This window comes from Brachyhypopomus gauderio, chromosome 10, assembly GCF_052324685.1.
Source record: "Brachyhypopomus gauderio isolate BG-103 chromosome 10, BGAUD_0.2, whole genome shotgun sequence".
NCBI lineage: Eukaryota > Metazoa > Chordata > Actinopteri > Gymnotiformes > Hypopomidae > Brachyhypopomus > Brachyhypopomus gauderio.
In genome coordinates this window covers 10,911,583-10,928,106 of record NC_135220.1, presented here as the reverse complement: position 1 = coordinate 10,928,106, position 16,524 = coordinate 10,911,583, and the positions used below count along the sequence as shown (strand labels likewise).

General features: G+C 41.7%; 2 protein-coding genes across 32 annotated transcripts in view; both read right to left on the bottom strand.

The window, feature by feature from the left end:
- Nucleotides 1-11,609, bottom strand: part of LOC143525426 (protocadherin gamma-A8-like) — a 32,515-nt gene extending 20,906 nt beyond the window's left edge. The window contains exon 1 of the mRNA XM_077019396.1: nt 9,036-11,609. Within this exon, the coding sequence (XP_076875511.1) occupies nt 9,036-11,471 (2,436 nt within the window). The 5' untranslated portion in view covers nt 11,472-11,609. The remainder of the gene's footprint in view (nt 1-9,035) is intronic.
- Nucleotides 1-16,524, bottom strand: part of LOC143525424 (protocadherin gamma-C5-like) — a 186,532-nt gene that overhangs the window by 61,971 nt on the left and 108,037 nt on the right. For 2 of the 31 annotated variants that reach the window (XM_077019385.1, XM_077019386.1), the window contains exon 1: nt 12,880-15,207. The exons of 25 other annotated variants lie outside the window; for them this stretch is intronic. In XM_077019385.1, coding sequence (XP_076875500.1) covers nt 12,880-15,162 — 2,283 coding nt within the window. In that variant the 5' untranslated portion in view covers nt 15,163-15,207. Of the gene's footprint in view, nt 1-512; nt 3,123-5,796; nt 8,346-12,879; nt 15,208-16,524 lie in introns of those variants that run through there. 4 more of the 31 variants (XM_077019372.1, XM_077019384.1, XM_077019371.1 and 1 more) reach the window with 2 other exon arrangements.

Genomic DNA, 16,524 nt, shown 5'->3' with positions numbered 1-16,524 from the left:
TGCAGCCAGTAGCAGAATCTCCATTTACATAGAACATGCTAAACAAACTTTGCAAGTTTGTAACAACAAAAGATTGCTACTAACAGACACATTGGGATTTCAGTATTTGTATAAATAAACATGTCAGCCACCAAAACCTTCAAAACAAACAAAAGACCGTACAATTACGAGTCACTCTTTAGACAGTATAACCTGCTTGTGATGTCATCCTCAGGGGAGAGGAGCAAATACACTTCACCTGATACTATTTCACCTGCTCCCCCCCATTACCAAAAATCAACTTCATGTCTGTGTAATTGAATGACAGAATTCTCCCGAGCTAAAAGAAAAATAACAATCCACCAGGGGAGAACCCACCACTATGTCAGAATCACAAACAAAAATAAATGCTTTGCAGCACAGGCTATACAGTTATGTCATCATGAAATGTTAGAAACTCTGCTAGCTGTATTTTTTTAAAGGGTGATAACTTCGGGATACATGGTTAACCTCGTATTGTAATAAGACCTTACCATCTCTGCAGAATCTGGGTCTTCCAGAAGGTTACTGTCTTTAAGGTCATGGTGCAGTGTTTCAGTGAAACTCCGATCCATCACTAAAACCTTCTGGCCTCCAAGTGTAGAATATTTACAGTCACTTTTCCTGGAGTGAGTCGTCATGCACACGTCATAATTATACATGTGGGGCAGAGTTCCAGTAACTCCTGTGTCTGTGTAACCAGGTGGATAGTACGGAATAACTGGGAGATTGGACTGATAGAAGATGCGGGATTGTCTCCATCTGTAGATCTTCACTGATATTATAACAACTAAACACGTGATGAAAAGGAATGACACTGCCGCTAACGCTAAAACTAAATAAAATGTCAGGTCATCATTATATGTTTTTCCGTGCGTAAAGTCTGTGAATTCCGAGAGCACTTCAGGAAAACTGTCAGCCACAGCTACATTAATGTTGACTACAGCTGAGCGAGAGGGCTGTCCGTTATCCTCCACAACAACAGTGAGCTTTTGTTTCACAGCATCTTTATCAGTCACCTGGCGCACAGTTCGTATCTCTCCGTTTTGTGGACCCACTTCAAACAGAGCCCTGTCTGTGGCTTTCTGGAGTTTGTAGGAGAGCCAGGCGTTCTGTCCAGAGTCCACATCAACAGCCACCACTTTAGTGACAAGATAGCCCACATCTGCTGAACGAGGCACAATCTCAGCCACCAGAGAGCCGCCAGTCTGTACTGGGTAGAGAACCTGAGGTGCGTTGTCATTCTGATCTTGGATTGTAATTTTAACTGTTACATTACTACAGAGTGGAGGGGAACCCCCATCCTGCGCTTTTACACGGAAGTGAAAGTCCTTTAACTGCTCGTAATCAAAAGAGCGCACAGCACTAATGACTCCACTGTCTGCACTGACTGACACATATGATGCCACATGAACTCCATTTACAGTTCCGTCTTCTAGAATGTATGACACACGAGCGTTCTGATTGGAGTCAGGGTCAATGGCCTTCACTGTGAATACAGAGAGACCTGGTGTGTTGTTCTCAACTACATACGCCTCATAGTTATTCCTCTCAAAGACCGGTGCGTTGTCGTTCACGTCTGATATGTGTAAACGGAGAGAAGCACTGCTGGAGAGGGAGGGAACCCCTTCATCAGAACACAACACAGTGATGTTGTACTCAGACTCTCTCTCCCTATCCAGGTCCTGCTCTGTGCGCAGGGTAAATATATTGCTAGAAGGGGACATGATAACAAAGGGAAGATTTTCACTAATGGTGCACTGAACTTGACCATTGGAAGATGCATCAGGATCGTTTACTTTTATCATAGCCACAACAGTGCCAGCAGGAGACTCTTCTGATATGGAGCTAGACATGGACAGAACAGTGATAGCTGGTGTATTATCATTTATGTCCAATACATCAATTATTATCTTGCATGAGTCTGAGAGTCCCCCTTGGTCCCTTGCTTGAACATCCAGAAGATAATGGCTTAGTTTTTCATAGTCAGTCTGTCCATTTAATGTTACTTCACCACTGTGTTGGTTTATAATAAATATATCTTTGACATTATTCTGTGTATTTGTAATATAATATGTCACCAATCCGTTGGATCCTTCATCTGCATCAGAAGCGCTTACAGTTGTAAGTTTGGAACCCTTTTGTGAATTCTCTACTACTGAGGTTTTATATACTTTATGTATAAAGGCAGGAGCGTTATCATTAGCATCCAGAACCGAAACATGTATTTGTATAGTTCCAGATAACGCTGGTTCACCTCCATCCATAGCTGTCAAAAGCAAAGTAAACCGTTCTTCTCTCTCTCTATCGAGCGGTTTTAGCAACACCATCTCTACGTTGTTACCACTATCTCCGTGAGTTTGCAGTTCGAGATTAAAATGTTCAGTGGGCTGTAGTGTGTATTTCTGAAGCCCGTTGCTTCCTACGTCCGCATCCACGGCTTTCTCTAACATGAATTTTGCTCCCGTCGCAGCTGATTCGCTAATGTCAAACCGAATGTGATTGTTCTGAAAAGCGGGAGCATTATCGTTTATATCCGTGATTTCGACTGTAATTGTATAAAGCTCCATCGGGCTGTCAAGAATCATCTGGAGATGTAAAGCGCACGGTGTTGTTTGATCGCACAGAGACTCGCGATCTATTTTTTCTTTTATCAGAAGCCTACCTTTCTCTTTATTGAGTTCAATGTACTCCGTATTGTCCCCGGAAAATATTCGGGCTTTGCCAGTTGTAAGTCTTTTTAAATCTAATCCCAAATCCTGCGCAATATTTCCAACTATGGAGCCTTTCGCCATTTCCTCCGGAATGGAATAGCTGAGCTGCCCGAGCACGCAGCGAGAAGAAAGGACGAAGAACAACACCGCGAGACACATCACTGCCGCAGAGATTCTCTAGTCTGTGCAGAAGATTTCTAAAAATAACACGTATCCGGTTTATAATCCTCAAAATCAGCAGTCTTCAAGCGTAAATCCGGACTTGATTGGTCTCAGAACTATTGGGATTTAGATCCACTAAGAAACCAGCTCCACGGAAAACCGCGACGGAGAAGCTTTTCTTTCTCTGACTGTTCTGGATGCGCTGGGTGAGTCAAATACGTACTTAACAGCTCCGCGCGTCGTCAATAAACAGCGGCCCTCTGAGTCACAACTGAGAATTACACATCATCTTCCAATATGAAACGACTCGCACCGCAGCAAATAACAACAATGCAACTAGAACATAAATATTTTCAAATTAGCAAACATTTAAACAAGAAATCGTCATGTCAGAACTTAAGTTTGTAACATGATTTAGTCTCACATTGAACCAGAAACGAAAATCATCAAATACAATGTTTTGCAGTGCAACCACCTGAAAAGGTGAAATCGCATTTTTTCAAAATAAATTTGTCACCTAGCAGTTATCTTATTTCGGAAAAAAGCCAGTAAATTAGTGACGTGTGAAATTACCCTTTTTTGCGCGGGACTTAGTAATGAAATATTCAAGTCCATCATGTAGAATGCACTACAGCAGTGGCGTGCACAGACATTTTGGGGGGCAAGTGCTCGGGGGGGTGGTGAAGGGCACTTTTTAGCGCACATGGAACACTTCATTATAAAAAAATTACAAGCAAATGTTGAATGAAATGTGACATTTTATTTGTAACATTCTCTAAACGTGAGTTTTCAATGGAGAAAAGTCACGCAGCGAACTGATAAAATTTAAAATTCATATCCAATATTACAGTCATGTCATTCAGTTAACTTCTGTTTACCCTCCACTGTCTGCAGGCCTTGTTGCATATATTTTGCAATTAGTAAATCAATATAGGCCTACAATTAAGACAGTAAAAAGACCAAAAAATATGAGAAGGAGTTATAGGCTATGCAGATGGGCATTTTTCACAGGTAATGGGGAACTTCCCGTTTCTTCTTTCACAAATGAATGTGTTAATTTATGTTGTCTAACAAAACCTATACAACAGAAAACGTTCAGCTTAACACATAGATTTGCAAACTCTACCTTAATTATTTGTATGTGGTCGTCCTCACGTTATCTATCATTGATTTGGGCTAAAGCGACTAGTTTTTCAGGTGACCAGTCGGCTAAAAATGCTTAGTAGTTTGGTGCTGTATGAGACATTTTACTGCACAACAAAATGATTTCACGTTGGGCTTAGAGTGCAAACGGTACGATTTGACTTTGATGTGTATGTGACCTGGCTGGTGGGGACGGGAGAAGAAGTCTATCTGTGAGCGTGTGTGCTGAAGACGCTTCCTTCATCTCGCTGAACTGAACTGCTGCTGCAGCGCATCTGGTGTGACAAAGGAAGAGAGAGGTCGGGTGTGTGCGAGGTGGTGGCTCATTTCAGGACATTGTTTTTAATCGCTCAGGTTTTCAAAAGATCATTTCAGATTCAAACCGACCTCAGTAAAATGATAAAAAAAAGGAGTTTTAAAAGGGCACTTTCGTTGATAAAGGGCAGAGTTGGTGGTGCTTTAGCACCACCTGATGTCTATGTGTGCACGCCACTGCACTACAGTATGTAATAATAATGAAGATAGACAAGAAATATATTCAAGTTTGCAAGATTTTAAAACGTCAAAAACTATCCTATTTATAGCGAACTCGGTACAAGAATTTGATCTCTTTTTGAACAAGCAAAGAGAAACGTGTTTAAAAGCAGATATAACTAATAGAACTAATTTTGGCATAAAAACGCACACAATGTTAAAACGACAGTACTGTAACCTATAACTGCGTTTTTGAAAGGAAATATGTAGCCTGCTATTTTACAAGACGATAACAAAACTCTCAGTTTAACATACAAAGCGCTGTCCACAACTAGCGGTGCTGAAAAGATCAGAACCATTCTTGATATATTTAGATGTTACATTTGCTTTGGAAATCCGACCTATTTAATATATTTTAAATAATCTGGTTCGAAGTATTTAGCGTCTGTAGTGGAAAACAAAACCGTTACTTTTAAAAAATGCCAAAAAAATATTAATGAGCAGGACATATTAATTTATATAATTATTAATGTAGCCAGACACTGTCTAAAATTACCCCATGCTGCCCTGTACTGCCTGTTCTTTTATAACAGATGTTATGTCCCTTGCTGAAACAGGTTAAACTTCTCTAAAACCATTAACACCTCACTAACACTATTAACATCTCTAACATCTCTTGTACCTCCACTACTCCACACCTTTCAAAAAAAGCAAAACAAAAAACAAAACAACAAAATGCATGTGAAGCCAGCAGCAGAAGCTTCATTTACATGGAACGCGCTAAACAAACTTTGCAAGTTTTTAACAAAAAAACATTGCTACTAACAGACACACTGGGATTTCAGTATTTGTATAAATAAACATGTCAGTCACTAAAACCCTCAAAACAAACAAAAGACAGTACAATTACGAGTCATTCTTTAGACAGTATAACCTGCTTGTGATGTTATCCAGGGGCAAATTCAGGGGAAGGAGCAAATACACTTCAGCTGATACCATTTCACCCCCCCCCCCAAAAAAAAATAATAATAATACCAAACACCCACTTCATGTCTGTATAATTGAATAACAGAATTCTCCCCTGAGCTAAAAGAAAAATAACTACCCACCAGGGGAAAGCCCAAAACTATGTCAGAATCATAAACATTAAAATAAATGCTTTGCAGCACAGCCTATACAGTTATGTCATCATGAAATGGTACAAACTCTGCTAGCAGCATGCTTTTTTAAAAAGAGTGATAACTTTGGGATACATGGTTAACCTCGTACTGTAATAAGACCTTACCATTTCTGCAGAATCAGGGTCTTCCAGAAGGTTACTGTCTTTAAGGTCATGGTGCAGTGTTTCAGTGAAACTCCGATCCATGACTAGAACTTTCTGGCCTCCAAGTGTAGAATATTTACAGTCACTTTTCCTGGAGTCAGTCGTCATGCACACGTCATAATTATACATGTGGGGCAGAGTTCCAGTAACTCCTGTGTCTGTGTAACCAGGTGGATAGTACGGAATAACTGGGAGATTGGACTGATAGAAGATGCGGGATTGTCTCCATCTGTAGATTTTCACTGATATTATAACAACTAAACACGTGATAAAAAGGAATGACACTGCCGCTAACGCTAAAACTAAATAAAATGTCAGGTCATCATTATATGTTTTTCCGTGCGTGAAATCCGTGAATTCCGAGAGCACTTCAGGAAAACTGTCAGCCACAGCTACATTAATGTTGACTACAGCTGAGCGAGAGGGCTGTCCGTTATCCTCCACAACAACAGTGAGCTTTTGTTTCACAGCATCTTTATCAGTCACCTGGCGCACAGTTCGTATCTCTCCGTTCTGTAGACCCACTTCAAACAGAGCCCTGTCTGTGGCTTTCTGGAGTTTGTAGGAGAGCCAGGCGTTCTGTCCAGAGTCCACATCAACAGCCACCACTTTAGTGACAAGATAGCCCACATCTGCTGAACGAGGCACAATCTCAGCCACCAGAGAGCCGCCAGTCTGTACTGGGTAGAGAACCTGAGGTGCGTTGTCATTCTGATCTTGGACTGTAATTTTAACTGTCACATTACTACAGAGTGGAGGGGAACCCCCATCCTGCGCTTTTACACGGAAGTGAAAGTCCTTTAACTGCTCGTAATCAAAAGAGCGCACAGCACTAATGACTCCACTGTCTGCACTGACTGACACATATGATGACACATGAACTCCATTTACAGTTCCGTCTTCTAGAATGTATGACACACGAGCGTTCTGATTGGAGTCAGGGTCACTGGCCTTCACTGTGAATACAGAGAGACCTGGTGTGTTGTTCTCAACTACATACGCCTCATAGTTATTCCTCTCAAAGACCGGTGCGTTGTCGTTCACGTCTGATATGTGTAAACGGAGAGAAGCACTGCTGGAGAGGGAGGGAACCCCTTCATCAGAACACAACACAGTGATGTTGTACTCAGACTCTCTCTCCCTATCCAGGTCCTGCTCTGTGCGCAGGGTAAATATATTGCTAGAAGGGGACATGATAACAAAGGGAAGATTTTCACTAATGGTGCACTGAACTTGACCATTGGAAGATGCATCAGGATCGTTTACTTTTATCATAGCCACAACAGTGCCAGCAGGAGACTCTTCTGATATGGAGCTAGACATGGACAGAACAGTGATAGCTGGTGTATTATCATTTATGTCCAATACATCAATTATTATCTTGCATGAGTCTGAGAGTCCCCCTTGGTCCCTTGCTTGAACATCAAGTTGATAATGGTTTACTTTTTCATAGTCGATCTGTTCATTTAATGTAACTTCGCCACTGTATTGGTTTATATTAAATACATTTCTCACATCCTCTTCTGTATTTGAAATATAATACGTCACCTGACCGTTAGATCCTTCATCTGCATCAGAGGCGCTTACGGTCGTTAATTTGGAACCCTTTTGTGAATTTTCTAGAATTGATGTCCTATACTCTGTCTGTATAAAGACAGGAGCGTTATCATTAACATCCAGAACCGTAACATGTATTTTTATAGTTCCAGATAACGCTGGTTCACCTCCATCCATAGCTGTCAAAAGCAAAGTAAACCTTTCTTCTCTCTCTCTATCGAGCGGTTTTTGCAACACCATTTCTACTTTTTTCGCACCGTCTGGATTATTTTGCAGTTCTAGAATAAAATGTTCTGTGGGCTGCAGTGTGTATTTCTGAAGCCCGTTGCTTCCTACGTCCGCATCCACGGCTTTCTCTAACATGAATTTTGCTCCCGTCGTAGCTGATTCGCTAATGTCAAACCGAATGTGATTGTTTTGAAAAGCGGGAGCATTATCGTTTATATCCGTGATTTCGACTGTAATTGTATAAAGTTCCATCGGGCTGTCAAGAATCATCTGGAGATGTAAAGCGCACGGTGTTGTTTTAGCGCACAGAGACTCGCGATCTATTTTTTCTTTTATCAGAAGCCTACCTTTCTCTTTATTGAGTTCAATGTACTCCGTATTGTCCCCGGAAAATATTCGGGCTTTGCCAGTTGTAAGTCTTTTTAAATCTAATCCCAAATCCTGCGCAATATTTCCAACTATGGAGCCTTTCGCCATTTCCTCCGGAATGGAATAGCTGAGCTGCCCGAGCACGCAGCGAGAAGAAAGGACGAAGAACAACACCGCGAGACACATCACTGCCGCAGAGATTCTCTAGTCTGTGCAAAATATAAAAAAATTAACATCCACTTGTACAGTCCATATGAGCAGTGTTGATCATACGTAAATGCCGATGTATTTGCTTTCGAACGATCGATTAAATTTTTTATGAAAAAGCCAGCGTCACGGAAAATGCGACGGAGAAGATTTTCTTTATCTGATTGTTCTGGTTGGTGTGGGTGAGTCAGGATTATATATGAAACGTTTCTGCACTTCGTCGATGAACAGCGGCCCTCTGAGTCAGACTTAGGAATTACAAATCGCTGTATACCATTAAATTCTTAACACTGCAGTAAATAACAAGAATCGCATTTGAATTTAAATAATTTTTGTGTAAGTCGTTCTAAAAAGTCAGAAATTATTACGTGTTTATACCGTACTATGCATAGGTTTTTGTATGATCTTTAACAATGAAGTGTAAAATTCATTACAACTGTTGTATTGCAGTGTATCAAAACAGGTGAAACGTCAATGTTGTTTTCATATGTTCATATCTGCTCATTACAGAATTAATATAAATTACTGTGCTATGAATTGTACTTCACTGTACAGAACTAGTAGTGCTGAAAAGTTTCAAACAATCCTCGCCATTGTTTATGTAGTTCATTGTTCAGCAAGAAGTAGACGAATTTGTAGTTTGGACAAAATTACAAAGGTCGCATGTGACTTTTTTTGTCTAAACAACAGAATATTATCAAACATAGAGAAGCTAATGAATCATTGTCCCATACATATAACACAAAAACAGTGGTGATGCTATCATTCAATCAGAGTTTGCGCTGTTTTCAAGACATTTAAATCTGTGCATAATGTGAAGAATTTTAACAGCCTCTTACCAACTCTGGTGAATTGGTGTCTTCCAAAAGGCTATTTTCCTTCATTGTGCGCTGCATAGTCTCTGTGAAGCTTTGATCCATGACTAAAACCTTATGGCCTCCAAGTGTAGAATATTTACAGTCACTTTTCCTGGAGTCAGTCGTCATGCACACGTCATAATTATACATGTGGGGCAGAGTTCCAGTAACTCCTGTGTCTGTGTAACCAGGTGGATAGTACGGAATAACTGGGAGATTGGACTGATAGAAGATGCGGGATTGTCTCCATCTGTAGATCTTCACTGATATTATAACAACTAAACACGTGATGAAAAGGAATGACACTGCCGCTAACGCTAAAACTAAATAAAATGTCAGGTCATCATTATATGTTTTTCCGTGCGTGAAATCCGTGAATTCCGAGAGCACTTCAGGAAAACTGTCAGCCACAGCTACATTAATGTTGACTACAGCTGAGCGAGAGGGCTGTCCGTTATCCTCCACAACAACAGTGAGCTTTTGTTTCACAGTATCTTTATCAGTCACCTGGCGCACAGTTCGTATCTCTCCGTTCTGTGGACCCACTTCAAACAGAGCCCTGTCTGTGGCTTTCTGGAGTTTGTAGGAGAGCCAGGCGTTCTGTCCAGAGTCCACATCAACAGCCACCACTTTAGTGACAAGATAGCCCACATCTGCTGAACGAGGCACAATCTCAGCCACCAGAGAGCCGCCAGTCTGTACTGGGTAGAGAACCTGAGGTGCGTTGTCATTCTGATCTTGGATTGTAATTTTAACTGTTACGTTACTACAGAGTGGAGGGGAACCCCCATCCTGCGCTTTTACACGGAAGTGAAAGTCCTTTAACTGCTCGTAATCAAAAGAGCGCACAGCACTAATGACTCCACTGTCTGCACTGACTGACACATATGATGACACATGAACTCCATTTACAGTTCCGTCTTCTAGAATGTATGACACACGAGCGTTCTGATTGGAGTCAGGGTCACTGGCCTTCACTGTGAATACAGAGAGACCTGGTGTGTTGTTCTCAACTACATACGCCTCGTAGTTATTCTTCTCAAAGACCGGTGCGTTGTCGTTCACATCTGATATGTGTAAATGGAGAGAAGCACTGCTGGAGAGGGAGGGAACCCCTTCATCAGAACACAACACAGTGATGTTGTACTCAGACTCTCTCTCCCTATCCAGGTCCTGCTCTGTGCGCAGGCTAAAGAAATTGCTGGAGGGGGATGTGATGATAAAGGGGATATTTTCATTAATTGTGCATTGAACTTGGCCATTTGCCCCCGAGTCGGGATCATTCACCTTCATCATTGCAACAACAGCACTGGGCTTAGACTCTTCAGATATAGAACTGGACATAGAGAGAATATTGATCGTTGGTTTGTTATCATTAATGTCCAACACATCAATAATTACCTTACAGGTGTCAGAGAGCCCTCCTTGGTCCTTAGCCTGAATATCAAGCTGATATCTATTAGATTTTTCGTAGTCCAGCTCACCGTTTAATGTAACCTCTCCATTTTCTTTTTGTACAGTGAACTTATTTGCTACGGTACTGTCCACTGCGTCAGAAATGAAATACGTCACGAAACTATTAGAGCCTTCATCCGCGTCAGAAGCGCTTACGGTTGTCAGTTTAGTGCCCCTTGCTGCATTTTCTGTTACGGTGGCTTTATAGACTCTTTCAGTAAAGATCGGAGCGTTATCATTAGCATCCAGAACTGTGATATATATTTGCATTGTGCCCGAGAGTCGAGGTTCACCACCATCGGATGCCGTAAGCAGCAAATTTATTCTTGCTTGCGTCTCTCGATCGAGGGCTTTGTGTAACACTATCTCTACATTCCTGTCCCCACCTCCCTCGTTGTCTAAAACGAAATTGTCCGTGGGTTTAAGCGCGTAACTCCGAAGACCGTTGATTCCAACGTCTGGGTCCACGGCTCTGCCGAGCACGAGTCTGGCCGCCGCCGCTGCGCTTTCACTGATCTCGAAACGAATTTCATTTTTCTGAAACGCTGGAGCATTGTCGTTTACATCCGTGATTTCGACGGTAATAGAATATAGTTCCATCGGGTTTTCCAAAATCAGCTGAACATGCAGAGCACACGGGGTAATTTTTTCGCAAAGAGATTCCCGATCTATAGTCTCTTTAATGAGAAGTAATCCGTTATCTCGGTTCAGTTCTATGTATTCCGTGATGTCACCAGAAAAGGCGCGTGCTTTCCCTGATTTCAGTCGTTTTAAATCCAGACCTAAATCCTGGGCGATATTTCCGATAATCGACCCTTTTTTCATTTCCTCCGGAATGGAATAACTAATCTGCCCACAAACGGAGTGAGAACAAAAGACGACAAGAAACAGTACCGTGTGCCGCAACGCAAAACCGGTCATTCTGTTGTGTGAACCGAAGACCTCCGTATACAGTGGCCCCATCCTTATGTCGAGGTTTTAAAATCCTTGGAGTGTTAAATATTTCTCATATGTCACTTACAGGACAGACATCACGACGGCATTTTGTAAAATACCGTGTCTATGAAAAGGCTGCATCCTCTTTCTCTCCGACACAGTGCGTTGCTGTGGGAGGGATTGAGGGTTTAGACACAGTCCAGTCCCATCGCTGTTAAACAGCGGCCCTCAGAGTCAAACGGCGGAATTACGAAAAAACGAACAGCATTTGCATTTGGCTTAAAATGTTTGTATCCACCTAATGTGAAATATGAATAGCCGTGTATTTAAAGCTGTCTTTGAAAATTTCACTTTTATACTCTTAAATTGTACAGTGTAGCCTAGAGAATCGGCGCATCACTTAGAACAGTATCAGTGAGTCTTCAAGTACTGCCATAAAGTGATTTTACCATTTAGATTCACAGTTTTTCTTTCAACCCTTTTCAATGATAAAATTAAACCTGTCTAACCAGATGCTGCCTTCTTATAAACTAGTTTCTTTTCAAGCATCTTGCAAAATTGTTTTTACATACAAACAGAAAAAAAAATCACAAACAAATTTCACATATACAATAACTGATTTCTAAGGGAATAAGATTGCATATTTAACATGCTTAAAACGACTTGGTTACCGGCAAAACCGCCCGCTCCCGAATATAAACGTGCTAATCATGAAAGCGACTTTAAAAAGCCAGGACATTTTATCCCTACACAGGCTGTAAGCGCCTAAATGTGTGCTTCAAATGTAACACGTTTTAATCTAGACTGAATAAACTACTAAACCCATTAAATATAAAATGGAGCCCTACATATTTCTCATCACATATACCTGACATTTTAAATTTAACAGCTGGTCTGTGGCGATTAACTATTTTTGATTCCTGAAGTCAGCAATCCTGGTAGCTTAACTGTTGTATTGGGGGGAAAGGTCGCTGTCCAGTGCTACAGGTGCTGAACTATGTCATGAAATTAGAAAATGATGACAGCCTCATTGACAGATGTATATAGCGAAATCAAATTGATAGTGTTAAGATGACAGTGGTCATCTGTTTCAAAATAAAGTGTATATATTTTGTTCACACAATATTCATCTAATATCTGAAGAGCAGCATATGTAATGTAAATACAAAGCATAATTAGTGCAACAAAGGTTTTTGAACCACATAAAAACAAAATACAACACAAACATATACTGCACATTGCATTGGAACATTGCCATGTTTTGTTATTTGTTTTAAGTCTGCATATTCACATAGCAGGTGATGGATATGTTCAACATAGTAACAATACAGTGGTAAATGTCTGAATCTAAAGAGAGATTATGTGATAGTCTCATTCACAATCATCACAACTATAAGACAACTAGGATCCAGCCAATAAGCAAGCACGCGCTTACCAGTTCAGGTGAATCAGAATCTTCCAAGAAGTGGTTTCCTTTCATTTCTGTCAAACTTGGATCCATCACTAAAACCTTCTGTCCACCAAGTGTAGAATATTTGCAGTCACTTTTCCTGGAGTCAGTCGTCATGCACACGTCATAATTATACATGTGGGGCAGAGTTCCAGTAACTCCTGTGTCTGTGTAACCAGGTGGATAGTACGGAATAACTGGGAGATTGGACTGATAGAAGATGCGGGATTGTCTCCATCTGTAGATCTTCACTGATATTATAACAACTAAACACGTGATGAAAAGGAATGACACTGCCGCTAACGCTAAAACTAAATAAAATGTCAGGTCATCATTATATGATTTTCCGTGCGTGAAATCCGTGAATTCCGAGAGCACTTCAGGAAAACTGTCAGCCACAGCTACAATAATGTTGACTACAGCTGAGCGAGAGGGCTGTCCGTTATCCTCCACAACAACAGTGAGCTTTTGTTTCACAGCATCTTTATCAGTCACCTGGCGCACAGTTCGTATCTCTCCGTTCTGTGGACCCACTTCAAACAGAGCCCTGTCTGTGGCTTTCTGGAGTTTGTAGGAGAGCCAGGCATTCTGTCCAGAGTCCACATCAACAGCCACCACTTTAGTGACAAGATAGCCCACATCTGCTGAACGAGGCACAATCTCAGCCACCAGAGAGCCGCCAGTCTGTACTGGGTAGAGAACCTGAGGTGCGTTGTCATTCTGATCTTGGACTGTAATTTTAACTGTTACGTTCCTACAGAGTGGAGGGGAACCCCCATCCTGCGCTTTTACACGGAAGTGAAAGTCCTTTAACTGCTCGTAATCAAAAGAGCGCACAGCACTAATGACTCCACTGTCTGCACTGACTGACACATATGACGCCACATGAACTCCATTTACAGTTCCGTCTTCTAGAATGTATGACACACGAGCGTTCTGATTGGAGTCAGGGTCACTGGCCTTCACTGTGAATACAGAGAGACCTGGTGTGTTGTTCTCAACTACATACGCCTCGTAGTTATTCTTCTCAAAGACCGGTGCGTTGTCGTTCACATCTGATATGTGTAAATGGAGAGAAGCACTGCTGGAGAGGGAGGGAACCCCTTCATCAGAACACAACACAGTGATGTTGTACTCAGACTCTCTCTCCCTATCCAGGTCCTGCTCTGTGCGCAGGCTAAAGAAATTGCTGGAGGGGGATATTATGGCAAAGGGAATGTTGTTATTAATAGTGCAGTAAACTTGGCCATTTGCTCCTGAGTCTGGATCATTTACATTAAATATTGCAATTACCATGCCAGGTTTAGAATCCTCAGATATGATCTTTGACCGAGACAAGATGCTGATCACAGGCTGGTTATCATTTACATCGGTTACATCAATTATAACTTTGCATGTGTCTGAGAGTCCACCTTGATCTCGAGCATGTACATTTAATTGGTAGTGATATGCTTTTTCATAGTCAATTTGTCCATTTAAGGAAATTTTACCACTGTGCGGGTCAACTATAAACACGTTATTTAAATCTAGTGCGTTTGATATGTAATACGTAACCAAACCATTAGATCCCTCGTCTTCGTCAGAGGCTCTGACAGTAATTATGTCAGATCCTTCTGGTGCATTTTCAGTAATTGTGGTTTTATACGTTTTCTGATCGAACACAGGAGCGTTGTCATTTACGTCTAGTACAGTTACGCGTATTTTAACAGCTCCTGATAAACTTGGCTCGCCTCCGTCCGTCGCGGTTAACGTCAAAGACAACTGCTTTTGATGTTCACGATCTAGCGGTTTTTGTAACACAATTTCCATGTTTTTCTCGCCATCTGTTTGACTCTGGAACTGTAAATCAAAATTATCTGTCGGTTTTAATGAATAACTCAGCAGGCCATTAACACCAACGTCCATATCAACCGCATTCTCTAACATAAATTTGGCACCGGTTACAGCTGACTCGCTAATTTCGAATGTAATTTCATTTCTTTGGAAATGCGGTGCGTTATCATTTATGTCCGTAATTTCAACTGTAATTCTGTAAAACTCCATCGGATTCTCCAAAATAATCTGAAGGTGTAAAGCACAAGGAGTCGTTTTTGCACAAAGCGCCTCGCGGTCTATGTTCTCTTTGATTAGTAGCTGCCCCAGTTCTTTATTCATCTCGATATATTCCGTCTTGTCTCCCGTATAGACGCGAGCTTGCCTTGCTTTCAGATTTTTCAAATCCAACCCCAAATCCTGAGCGATATTTCCAACTACGGAGCCTTTTGCCATTTCTTCCGGGATCGAATAGCTGACCTGCCCGAACGCAGGGAGAGAAGAAAGAATGATGAAACATACCGCTTGCCACATCACTGCAACGGACATTTTTCCGACAGAGGCAATAATCCGCAACGATAAATTCCAGGCAAATGAAGGGTACACGGTGTCTAAATCAGCTTCTTCTATGTCTGCTGTAAAGCTCCTTTGATCAGTGTCTTGACTAAGCACTAATCTTTCCCTTTGCGTTCAGTGACTCGAGACCCTTTCTTCTCTTACTCCGCGACACCACGGGATGTGAAAGGAGGCTGTGGGGGACACACACACCCAAAACCATCGTTGATGAACAGCGGCCTCCTGAGTCTAAACTTAGTACTACATAAAAAACAATATTTATTGCATATTGCTGTTTATTGCTTTATTGCATAATGGCGGATTTTCTTTAAAACAACTGTAACGTTGTTTTTACGCATCCCATTCATAATAAGTCCAACACTTCTGCACACCCAGTATATTTCAAAACTCATCATTGTATCATCAGATAGGCACTCGGCTCCATGTGTGTTTAGCTAAATTAAGATCATGGGGCTTCTTAGATTCTCAAGAGTGAGGCAAGCCACTCCTCTCTGAACTTACCCTTAAACCACAGACATCACTTAACAAACCTCTTTAAACATAAATCAACCCTGTCCTCCCCAGAAACTAAGACCAGTTCCAGACCCTCGGGTACTGATGACATGCTCAGTACCAACAGTTCTATGTGGACTTTATGCACTACACTAACCAATCACATTGAATTAAACTCTCTATATTTACCCAGTGTGTTGTTCCCACACAGCCAATTACTCTCTAAACAGTGAAGCCATACTGACGTTCCCAGTGACTAAGGCCACACAGCCCCACAGGTACTGATCACATGGACTCAGAAGAACCACTTCCGAATGAATTTTACCCATTAAACTACCAAACGCTCCCTAACATGGCATATCCACACTGGCTTCCCCAACACCCAAGGCTGTAGCCAGCCTCAAAGGCCCTGTTAATGCCCTCACCCCACAGGCCCTGTTACAGGCCATGTTAATGACCTCAAAGGCCCTGTTAATGACCTCACAAGTCGTGTTAATGCCCTCACAGGCCTTGTTAATGCCCTCACATGCCTTGTTAATGCCCTCACAGGCCCTGTTAATGCCCTCACAGGCCCTGTTAATGCCCTCACAGGCCACGTTAATGCCCTCACAGGCCACGTTAATGCCCTCACAGGCCACGTTAATGCCCTCACAGGCCTTGTTAATGTCCTCTCAGGCCGTGTTAATGCCCTGACAGGCCCTGTTAATGCCCTCACAGGCCTTGTTAATGCCCTCACAGGCAGTGTTAATG